Source organism: Conger conger, chromosome 13, assembly GCF_963514075.1.
Source record: "Conger conger chromosome 13, fConCon1.1, whole genome shotgun sequence".
NCBI classification, from domain to species: Eukaryota; Metazoa; Chordata; class Actinopteri; order Anguilliformes; family Congridae; genus Conger; species Conger conger.
Window position 1 is genome coordinate 7,702,000 of NC_083772.1, and position 11,872 is coordinate 7,713,871.

Genomic DNA, 11,872 nt, shown 5'->3' on the forward strand with positions numbered 1-11,872 from the left:
GTGGGTAAGATTAGGCTGGTATACTCTATACCAGGGTGTGGGTAAGATTAGGCTGGTATACTCTATACCAGGGTGTGGTTACATGTAGTTTACAAACTGTTTTGTTTTGGTTATGTCATGTCTGGATTCACCTTGTTTAAGTGAAATATTGACTTCAAATATAAAGGGATTTTGTGTATTACTGAGGACATGAGACTTATCTGAAGGCTTCAAATCTTCCGAACTTCCTTCATCAGAGAAGTGTTATAAATTCCTGACACCAACCTTTGCATGTTACACAAAGTAACTAATTTTTAGTCCAGCAAACCCTGTTGACTAGCATATGCTCGTATGGTTTTGAAATTAATACTTGAATCACCATGTCCATAGATTTGGGTGTTTCATATATCTGGCAATATAACTATGAAAGCAGTATCGCACACCCTCTCATACCTTGCTTTCGTTGAAGTATGACATTTATATTTTATATAGCCAATGTGGTGTGAACGTATTAATATTTCCTTTCATGTGCACACCTCAATTCTGGTGGGGGAAGCTTTAGAATAGCTAAGGAATTAACACTATTCAAACAACTTTTTATTTCTTTTTTGTTTTAGCTTTGATATTTTATTTTACAAGAGATACATAATCAATTAATTTCATTTGAGCTCATTTGAGTGGCATCTGTCTTCGCTCATGGTTTCATTCTCTGTGATGCTTTCATTCTCTTTTAACCTACTGATCTGTGTCGGTACCCATTTCCAGAATGCCACCACTCCATTGCAAGGTATACTTGGCTACCGCTGGCTAGCCAAATAGTCAAGATAACAGGCAGTAGTGTCTAATGGAAGCACTGGGAGTTGTTGAAAAGCACTGGGATACATGAGCTAAACACCAGGCAAACTGCCCCATAAAAACTGCCCCTCTTTGCCACAGACATGTGCCAGCATGCTCTGAATGGCACGCCAGCAGTTTCTTCCCATGTGTCTGGGACAAAACTATGCCATGATCAGTGCTGTTCAGCAATGCCGTTTGCTTATAAACCATTTTAAGGGTGCTGGCCTGCTTTCAATATGATACACTCTGATGTGTTTATCAAAGGATACAAGCAGGCACGGAGATGTCGTCATCAGATCAGAAGAGGGTGGAAAGCCATTGCATGTCTGTTTACTCTTTGTTTACTCTCCACGTACTCCCTCAAATGCCTCAGGGAGAGGGTATAGCCAATCATGTTACAGTAAACTTGAAAATATTCTGTTTTTAATAGAATTTTGGGCAGTTTTGATGATACTGTAACAGTGATGGTGGTAATGTTGAGGTAGCGATTTTTGTATTATTTTTTTATGGATATAAATCGATTTATTGTAAACATATACTCCCACTATCACACTTTAATTTTATTTTTTACATTTTGTTTTTGTTTTCATTATTATCACATTAGCTGTGACATCGCCATCAGGCCACAAGTGGGTACACAAGACCGTTTTTGCTTTTAAGCCAAATGCAGTTATTCATGTCATACAGCATCAATAAATTTATTTAGATATGTCTTTGCATTCTTGCTTATGAATATTTCTGATTATTGAAATTATGCTGTCTCAATGATGACACATCACACTGTTCTAAGCTCCTTCAAAACAGTCACATTTCACCTTCAGTAGTACAGTATGAAAGAGGCAGTATGATTCAGTTCATATAACTCAATCCCGACTTCAAATGAAAATGGACACCTTTCAACTTAATGTCACAAGATGAGCAGTTAGCGAAACATTGGAATATGTACATTATAGATATTTATAGATATTCTTGCATCCAGATGTGGGCCTGTATAATGGAGGGCTCTGGAATAGAAGATTGAAAGAGAGTTTGCTATGATGTCGGATTGGATAAATAGTTGGTATGTTTTTAATTTCAACAGCAATCGCAAACCAAGAATTTTAAGAAACTAATTTTTCTAAATGAGTTACTTGTCGTGTTTAGATGGATTATTTACCCTCTTAAACGACATCAGAAGTAGCTATGCATGCAGCTTTTTGTATATCATTTAAAAAACACAAAATTCACCTACCATATCAGGACCACACCGTAACCCTGCAAGAGCTTTCTCAAAATGAACTACGGTCGGCGTTTATATAGCGTCTTTATCCAAAGCACTGTACAATTGATGCTTCTCATTCACCCATTCATACACGCACTCACACACCAACGGCAATTGGCTGCCATGCAAGGCACCAACCACCTCATCAGGAGCATTTGGGGGTTGGGTGTCTGGCTCAAGAACACTTCGACACACCCAGGGTGGGATTCAAACCAGCAACCCTCCGACTGCCAGACGACTGCTCTTACTGCCTGAGCCAATGAGACGACTGCTCTTACTGCCTGAGCCAATGAGACGACTGCTCTTACTGCCTGAGCCAATGAGACGACTGCTCTTACTGCCTGAGCCAATGAGACGACTGCTCTCATCATCTGAGCCATTGTCACCCCGCATCTTCTGTGGCATCTTCTTTCCCCTCATGGACAAATCCTGATATGACAATATCACCAAAAATGAGCATTCTGCATTGTTTTATCGAAGCTATGTCTAGGCAGTTTTAAAAAAATTGGACATTTGGAGACTTCAAAAGGGCACATGGAAACTAAATTATATCATGGGTCGTATGACGTGTAAAATACTGTATTTTGCTGACTAAACTATACAACACTTTATTATGAAAAAAAGTGTTTGCCTCTTTACCTGTCTCCTTCCCTCTACCTCTCCATCTCCTTGTGTTCTCCTCAGACAGCAACAGGCTGAGAAGATTGTATAAAAAAAAAAAAGAACAATAATCACAATAACAACATCTTGTATACTAATATATTCATTGAGGTCCATTGATGTCACACATTTGTTAAATACCCAACCCCCATCAACAAGTGAAACACATTCCAAAATTTCGCGTTATTTATTATTCAGATGCAGGCTTGCTCCTTATTTATAAGCAAACCGACTAATAATATTTACTCGAGAGGCAAGAGAGACAAGATTATTTTGAAATCCCCCAAAGGAAGTGTTCTTTTTACATCGCAAATTTGTTGTAAAACGTAAACCTTTCTCAAGAACAGTTTTTGCCGAAGCGTAAATCTCATCGTGTCTACTGCAAATCCTAGTGTTGTTTCATGAAAGCCTAACAAACTATACACCTTTGAAAATGTAATATCATAGCTAAAATGCTCCCCAATATGCTTTATTTCTATACCACTAGCCGGTTCTAGGTTCAGCTGAAGTTATACTGTAGTTTTTGCTCACGGATGGGGATCACGCATTTACTGTGCAACAGGATTACCGATACCAGAAGTTCGTACGTGAGCTCTTCTTGTTCCTATACAAAACGTAGGTAATAGTATTCATATGCACAAATACCTTTGTAGAAGTATGCAGCGGTGAAACAGAATTTTCCTGGAGGAATTATCATTATGGTCTAAGTGAACAATGGACATTCTATTAACGTTTCTTAAAGTTAGCATGTTTTTAGAATTGCATTATTATGCATTTGGTTTGCTGGACCCTTGCCATGAAAAGGACGTGGACGGAGGACCAGACGCGACCGAAAAAGGAATCTTCAAGTTAACCACTGAATGTGTGATAATCACTCTAATATAATCCAGGGTTCTCCCCAATATAATATAGGGGGAGCACCAGAGGAGAAAGGGGAAAACGGAAAACAGGACAGAAAACTGCCCGGCGAAACGCCAACTAAAAAGTACCGAAAACCTGGTAGAAGAGTCTATTTTAACTTAAGAGGTGAAAGAAATAATAAAGACGAACTGATACGGTTACCCGAATACGGAGTAACACGCCTTTAAGTCTCTAATAAAAACCCAGCCTTGAAGGCTACCTCTACCTGACTCGGTGTCTGAAACACAATGTAACACTCAAGCACAGAACGGAGGGACAATATGTCTTAAATTGGAGCCACATTAGGGCCCGCCTACCAATAACAGATAATAGGTTAGTAATTAGACTGCACCTGGATACCAATTAACCAAGGCAGCAATCTGCATGCGTGAGCCAGAAAAACGGTACTGCCTGGAAAATGCAACAACCACTGACATTACCTTATTTCGTGTAGTATATGGATTTCCAAAATGCAGAGAAGACGAGGTCCCCCACGCTTGTTTTCCAACCACGTCTTACAAAATAAGGAACTGTTGTCGCTAAAGCAATGGTATCTTAAAATAGATTATAGAGATAGAACCGCGTGTTTTAACGCTTTCAAACGTTATATCCTGTTTACCACAATGATTGTAAATTGCACTGGGTTGCATGCAAGGCTGTAATGTATGGTGCAGATTTTTCATTTATTTTGGGTGAACATTTCTGATGTCCAGTAGGTGACAGTAATACGCTTTTGAGGTGTTGTTGCAGTGTGTAAACTCGTACGAATAGAACGTCCTCCGGAAGGCCATGGTCATGCACCTTTTTTTGCAGCCTGGTGATTGCTGCTTATGCGAAAGTAGGTGAGAATCGTTGATGAGTGGTGTCGATTAGATTTAAAGTTTGGGTCTGTTCCATTGTGTATCTGCTACTCTGAGGGAAAGCTATTTGTTGTGTGTTGCTGATCATTTCTGAAGGGAATGGGAGATTACATGCATCTTGGCAAAATGTGAAATGGAGATTTTTGTGGTGATTTTAATGCCACAGGGTTTTTTTTTTGCTGGTTTTAGGTGCTGTCTTTGCTGCTGTGATGTTTAGAAGAGATTGCAAAGATGAATACTGATTATTTCCGGTGTTGTCATTGTGAATTGTTTTTGCTTGTATGATCGTGTGGTGAGCTAGTGATAATTTTGGAATTCACCTATGTATTGTTGCTGTGTGTAGATCGATACGGTGGAGTAATTTCAGTCATTGGTGGCTGTTGGTAATAGTGGATGATGTTGATGAGCAGCTTCCATAATATTTTCAATTTGGGCAAAAATGTGATGATTATATTGGTGATTTCCATGCTGGTGCGGTCATTGTTTTTCCTGGACTGATTATGACATGATCTGAGATTGTGATGTCATGAATTAATGATAGGCATAGAGATCTTAGCGGTGTGTTTTTGAAAGCTCTGTTGCTGATTTAAGAGTCAGTGATATTTGAGACAGAGATTAGTTTAGGTGATGAGACAGAAGCAATGGAAACGTCCTCCAGAAGACAACAAAGGTAAGAACGTGGTTATGTACCATCACTGTTTGAAGGCCGCTCTGCCAATATGCTCTGCGTTTATATTTTGGTTGTGTGGGGAGTGTTGCTTATGCAAAAGTAGGCGGCCTGTAGCGTAGTGGTTACGGTACATGACTGGGACACGCAAGGTCGGTGGTTCAATCTCTGCCCGGTGTAGCCACAATAAGAGCCGCACAGCTGCCGTGCCCTTGGGCAAGGCCCTTAACCCTGCATTGCTCCAGGGGAGGATTTTCTCCTTCTTAGCCTAATCAACTGTTAAGTCGCTCTGGATAAGAGCGTCTGCCAAATGCCATTAATGTAATGAAGGTGAGCATTGTTGAGAAGTGAAGATTTGATGGAGTGGCAGCTCCATCCCTCCCCTTGAAATGACTTCCCTCCAGAACAGCTCAAGCCAAAAGTTTACTGATGTGATGAAGTGCAGAGCAGAGGCTGGCTAGCACCAGAGTGTAGGTGTAGGTATGGACCAGGACATTGTCAAGGAAGACAATGCAGGCGGTTGCTGGAATGCCCTGCAGTACCTTTTTCCATCAGCCATTCAATCGTGAAGCCATGAATTGGAAAATGATTTTCTCAAAATAAAGAATGACAACAGATTTTTAATTAAAACACATTTGTACCCAAGCACCATTGCAGTTAAACGAGCGCGTCTTCGGTCGTGACCAATGAGGTTCCTTGCTTGAAACCAGGGTCTGGGGTTCAGCCGTGTCTATCCCAGGTAATTCCCAGGTCCTGAGTAGGATCGCGGTCTGAGGATGGACCCTTTCACACCAAGAGCAAACAAAGGTCACTCCCGAGTTGTTGTTTCTGTGAAAGGTGCAGCTATGAAGGCAAGCAAAACGGTGTAGCCCTCAGTCCATGTCCAGTGAGTGTCATCACTGTGTCTTGCTGAGCAATGCCAGTGTAGAGCGATTGCCAGCGTTAAAACTGACTCAGTCAGGCAATCGCTCTACACTGGCATCGCCAATATTTTAATAAGATTTTCATGCTTCAACAGGCCCACCAGACAGGATTTTATAGTAATTATGAAGCTTGACATACAGGTTTACGCTTTGTATAGCAGGTCACATGAAACGATCGTAACATGGAATGTTTAAAAAAAATAATAAAGTTTCATGATTTAATTGGCGAGAACCGGCTTCCGTTGCCTTCTCTGAGAAGCATCCAGTTGCCCCCAGTTTCTCTGGCGAATAGATTGAGGCTGTCACGTCACTTTGGCATGCGACCAGAAAAAAAAAAAGCCTGGCAGTTGCTGCTGATCAAACCTCCCATCATGTGGGATACTCGCCGGAGAATATGCAGAATGAGGATAGCCTTAGCATTGTGCGATGTGCGCCTGAACTTCATGTAGTGTAAATAATAGTGCCTAATAGTGTAACCACTTTAAACTCGGCACGGCGCAAAAGGCCATATGAATTGATCCGGGACCGGGAGGCGGCGCCACAGGCTTCCAGATATAGGCTAGCTAACGTTGCCAGGACATAAACTATACAAGCAGGTTCGCCCCGGTTAAAGCATCAGTGAAATAATCGGTGTGACTCACGATAATAACACATTGATGGTGCTGGGTACTTTGCTTATTCGTCTGTTCGTTTTAGGTGAGCCCGGTAAGTTGAATTTTTATTTGATCTGCAGGCAGTATTGCAAAATGCGTCTGCTATTTTGTTTGCTGTAATCCCTCGAAGGGAGCATAGTCCGGGTTTTCTCGCCAGTGCTCCCGTAGCTAGAAGTGTTGTTTTGTAAAATGGTTACAGTAGATGTAATTATGTGCCAGTGCAACCGGTCTCGAAAACGAAACGACGGGCTGGTTATAGCTAGAATAGCTAGCTAACTAACTAATCCTAAAATAACCAACTAGCAAGCAAATCCTAAACGTAGCGAAATGTGAAAAAGCTGCTCATAACATTACAAAAATAGCCAAACTTTGCTTTAAAGACTAGCTACCCTACGCATTTGAATGTAGCTAGTTAGGTAACTAGTCTAGCTCGTTGAGAAAATAGTTAGACTAACGCTACCTCGATGGATAGTTGAAGTCGGCTGTGCCGACACGTTAAACAACGTCGGTAGCTAACGCCGTTAGTAACGGTAACAAAGTAGCTCTCTAATATTACAAATGGTCTGTAGCCCCTGCGTAGGATATCGGTCCATTCAAAGAGGAACGTTGGAGTGGATAAATGGATCACATACTAACCCACTGGCTCGCTATATTTTGTCATCAAGATAAACAGTTGGACACGTAGCATTAACGTCGGAACACTGGCTAGTCGGGTAACCTGTCGCCCACTCGGGTTAACGTTGAAACGGTGAACATTGTGAAGAGTCGATGCTTGTTTTATGCTTTTGTGCATTCCACACATTTTAGGGAGCTAGCTGGTGCAATGGATAACGAGCGCATATCGCTAGCTAGGTAGCTGACTTTAGAAGCGAGCAAAAATGTTGAGCTGTTGCTAGCTAGCTGCGTTAGTTAACTAAGAGCTTCAAAGTAAGCCCACCCCCAACGTACGCACACGTCCCTAACTGTAGCCTAATTTACCTTCACAACCACAAAATACCGCATGCTCACTTTTGTTCAAAATTAATTGATTCATTTAACCTCATTGGCATTCACTTTTGCCTATGATATCAGGACACAAAATTCTCAGGAATATACACTTATGCACTTTATTCGGTATTCTACTGCTGTAGTCTATCCACTTAGAGTTATGATGCGTTGTGTGGAATGAGTGTTGGTGGCAGAGTATCAGGCAGTTGGTGGTTTGAGTATCTCAGAAACTGCTGATCTTCTGGCATATTCAGGCACACTAGTCTCTAGAGATTGTAAAGAAATCCAGTGAGCAAACGTCAAAGGGGAACGGCCAGACTGGTCAAACCTGACAGGAAGGTGACAATAACGCAAATAACCACACATGACAGTGGTATGCAGAAGAGCAACTCTGAACACACAGTCAAAGTCACTTTGATTTTTTCCACATTCTGATGGTTGATGTGACCATTAACTGAAGCTCCACGGCTTAGGTATTTGATAATAAGCGACAAGTTGTGACATTTGCCAGTGGTGGGGTCCATGCTTGTGATCTTTCATTGTCTGTTTGTACTATAATCCTAGCTGTGTTTTCCATATTCTGCGGTGTCCCAATAGATGGTGTGCAGTTTTATCACAGCACAGTTGTTGGGTTGGAGTAAGTGGATTTACATCTCTGCTTTTTTGAAAGCTTACTGTGGCATAATTTTTCCCCTCCTAGAGTGGCAGAAGATCTGTCATCAGACACACTGAGAGGGTTTTTTTGCCACTGGCACGTATTGCTTGTTTGAAGGGAGGTTGGCATTGGCATTTTATCTCCAGCACTCTGTAATGTTGGCCTGTTTTGGTACATGAAAGCTGTCCAATCCCCCACATTTTCAAAGGCTGTGGTTATCTCGGTATCATTGATTAAAATATATATATTCTTTTACCTCCTGTAGTAGAGTGCCTGTTTTTGTTGTCTTTCAGATGGCATTGCATTACATTACATGTCATTTGGCTGACGCTTTTATCCAGAGTGACTTGCAGTTGATTTAGACTAAGCAGGAGACAATCCTCCCCTGGAGTAATGCAGGGTTAGGGGCCTTGCTGTGCGGATCTTATTGTGGCTACACCGGGGATCGAACCGCCGATCCCAGTCATGTACCTTAACCTCTACGCTGCAGGCCCTTGGCAAAATGCCTCTTTTCCGTGTCTTTCTGTCTCCAGGCGGAAGGGCATGGCTGATGGACTGTGCTGACTGATGGTGCTGCCCACTTGCAGGATGAAGTTGGCCCACAGCAGGTTCATACTCCTCCTGGTGCTGGCAGCGGTGCTGGCCATTGTGAGCTTCAGCCTTCAGTTCTGTGAGTAGAGCCTTTTTTTACATTACATGTCATTTGGCTGACGCTTTTATCCAGAGCGACTTACAGTTGATTTAGACTAAGCAGGAGACAATCCTCCCCTGGAGCAAAGCAGGGTTAAGGGCCTTGCCCAAGGTCCCGACGGCTGTGCGGATCTTATTGTGGCTACGCCGGGCAGAGATTGAACCACCGACCTTGCGTGTCCCAGTCATGTACCGTAACCATGTGCCGCCTACTTTTGCATAAGCAACACTCTCCACACAACCAAAATATAAACGCAGAGCATATTGGCACAGCGGCATTCAAACAGTGATGGTACATAACCACGTTCTTACCTTTGTTGTCTTCTGGGGGATGTTTCCATTGCTTCTGTCTCATCACCTAAACTAATCTCTGTCTCAAATATCACTAACTCTTAAATCAGCAACAGAGCTTTCAAAAACACACCGCTAAGATCTCTACGCCTATCATTAATTCATGACATCACAATCTCAGATCATGTCATAATCAGTCCAGGAAAAACAGTGACAGCACCAGTATGGAAATCGCCAACATAATCTTCACATTTTTGCCCAAATTGAAAATATTATTTAAGCTGCTCATCAATATCATCCACTATTACCAACAGCCACCAATGACTGACAAGACTGAAATTAGTGCATTTCAGTATACTAAATATATATATATATGTAGAATAAAAATAAAACAGTTGAGCACATTTTCATAATAAATTATTATTTATTGTTGGAAATGGGTAGCAAGACCAGTAATCTGTTAAATATATTTTGTTGCATTTGATCCTTTTCTTTGTTGGGAAAAATATCTGTTTCTGCCAATACAGAAACTTCACGTACAGAACTACATACGCCAATACGATCCACACAATGATTCATATAATTTCTACAAAAGCATGTGCAATACTGATGTGGATACATGTGTGTTCTTTGTCAAACACATTTTTTGTTTGCTCGATGAGAAATTGGCAACAAAGCAGCACAGTGTGGATCCCTTTCACCGTGGTTCGGAGAGCAAACGTTTCCAAACGGATGTGAAAGGGGGAGGAGAGTTCATTTCTCTGAAGTACGCACACAGTCCTGGGGACCGGGTTTCAGTTTCAAGTGTTTACTATCTTTAATGTAGTGGGGGGGTTTTCACAGGCATGGCTGGTTCACTGTGAATCGTTCAAAAGCTTCAGCAATTTTATACCAGCGGGTCCTTACTGTAAACACAAGCATTGTCATTTGGCATTATTCCTGGTGTGAGATGGATGTCAAACCTACAGCCAGCCAGTATAGGATTTATTGTTTATAATGCCAAGAGGAACAGTTTCAAATTAATTGCATACATTTTTGTGTTCTGAAATTGTAGGCTTTCATGTGGAGCTTTAAAAAAAAGTGTATTCCATGTTATCTGCCTTGAAATCGGCTGTCTCCATTACATTTGAATGTCTCTACTAGATATTTACTAGACACTAGACAAGTCTGACTAGGATGACACCTAGTGGACTGTTTTTTAATTCAACACATAATCTCCTCGCTGATATTGGCTGAGAAGATTTCTCACGTTGATATTTTAGTAGGGCACGTTTGGAGCATTTGCATGAATAATGTCATTTTTCATCATTTTAATATTTTTGATGTACTGGACAAAGAAAGGTAAAAAAAAATATCTTGCATTGATTGATAGAGGATTCAGCAACATTGCTTGCATAGGGATTCATAATATGTTCTACTGTGTTAAAACAGAATTGCGAAATTAAAAATGTGCAGAAATTATATCGGGGACATCCCATTGAGAAATCGAATCTCTTTTACAGGGCAGAACCTGGCTAATGCCCGAGTTGCACAGGACTAAATATACCTATACATGTACATATTATCCCCGTCGGCCAGGGCCTCTCTGTGCGGAGTTTGCATGTTCTCCCCGTGTCTGCGTGGGTTTCCTCCGGGTACTCCGGTTTCCTCCCACAGTCCAAAGACATGCAGGTTAGGCTGATTGGAGAGTCTAAATTGCCCGTAGGTATGACTGTGTGAGTGAATGGTGTGTGTGCCCTGCGATAGACTGGCGACCTGTCCAGGGAGTATTCCTGCCTTTCGCCCAATGTATGCTGGGATAGGCTCCAGCCCCCCTGCGACCCTGATCAGGATAAGCGGGTTCAGATAATGGATGGATGTACATATTAGCTCTTGCTCCTGGGATTTTAATTGTCCATGTCCATAATTTTTACAGAATGGGAGAGTAAGTATTCCGGCCCGAATTACCACAGCTGTCGCAAGGCGTGTGACATTGTGGTGCTGACACCGGCGTCGGGACGGAATAGCCTGACCCAGGGAGATGTGTATTTTGTTTCACCCCCAAGTGGCCCCAGTTTCCTCAGTGAGCACTGCCACAAGTTTCATTTAAAATAAAAAAAACTTTAAAAACGAGACACTCAATTGTCTCGTCAATATAATTTTGTAACCGCACAGAACCATGTTGGGGGGGGGGGGCGGGGGAAATGATTTATGGAAATTGCTGGGATGCCATACAGTTGGGGCCCAGCCGAAACTTCTTCTTCCCTGTGTTCCTTCAGGGATGAAAGGTCAGCAGTTGCCCATAAAGAGGGGTGCTGTTTCTCTCCTGTGTGTGTGTAGGCCTCACGCAGGAGAGATCGTCTGCAACCAGCACAACTATAATCTCAATCTTTCCGACTCAGTCTCGTCTATTCCTGTAACATTGATGTGATTTTGAAATTGGGACTGGATGAATGACTTTAGTGGTGTAAAATAAATGGAGAGATCAGTGTGCCTCCTTCAGAGTGGATGTCATGTGATTATGGATGTC

General features: G+C 41.9%; 1 protein-coding gene and 1 long non-coding RNA gene across 6 annotated transcripts in view; one reads left to right on the forward strand and one right to left on the reverse strand.

Moving 5' to 3' along the window:
• Positions 1-2,429: 2,429 nt before the first annotated feature.
• On the reverse strand, positions 2,430-3,886 carry LOC133107207 (uncharacterized). The gene is made up of 3 exons (XR_009704577.1): positions 3,383-3,886; positions 2,717-2,772; positions 2,430-2,506 (listed from the first exon to the last, which is right to left on the reverse strand). It is a non-coding gene; the product is annotated as an uncharacterized LOC133107207 (long non-coding RNA).
• Positions 3,887-4,559: 673 nt separating this feature from the next.
• The window catches only part of pxylp1 (2-phosphoxylose phosphatase 1), a 19,401-nt gene continuing 12,088 nt past the window's right edge, over positions 4,560-11,872 (forward strand). The window contains exons 1-2 of one of the 5 annotated variants that reach the window (XM_061216150.1): positions 4,560-5,167; positions 8,916-9,052. In XM_061216150.1, the coding sequence (XP_061072134.1) occupies positions 8,950-9,052 (103 nt within the window). In that variant the 5' untranslated portion in view covers positions 4,560-5,167; positions 8,916-8,949. Of the gene's footprint in view, positions 5,168-6,452; positions 6,793-8,915; positions 9,053-11,872 lie in introns of those variants that run through there. The other 4 variants (XM_061216148.1, XM_061216149.1, XM_061216151.1 and 1 more) reach the window with 4 other exon arrangements.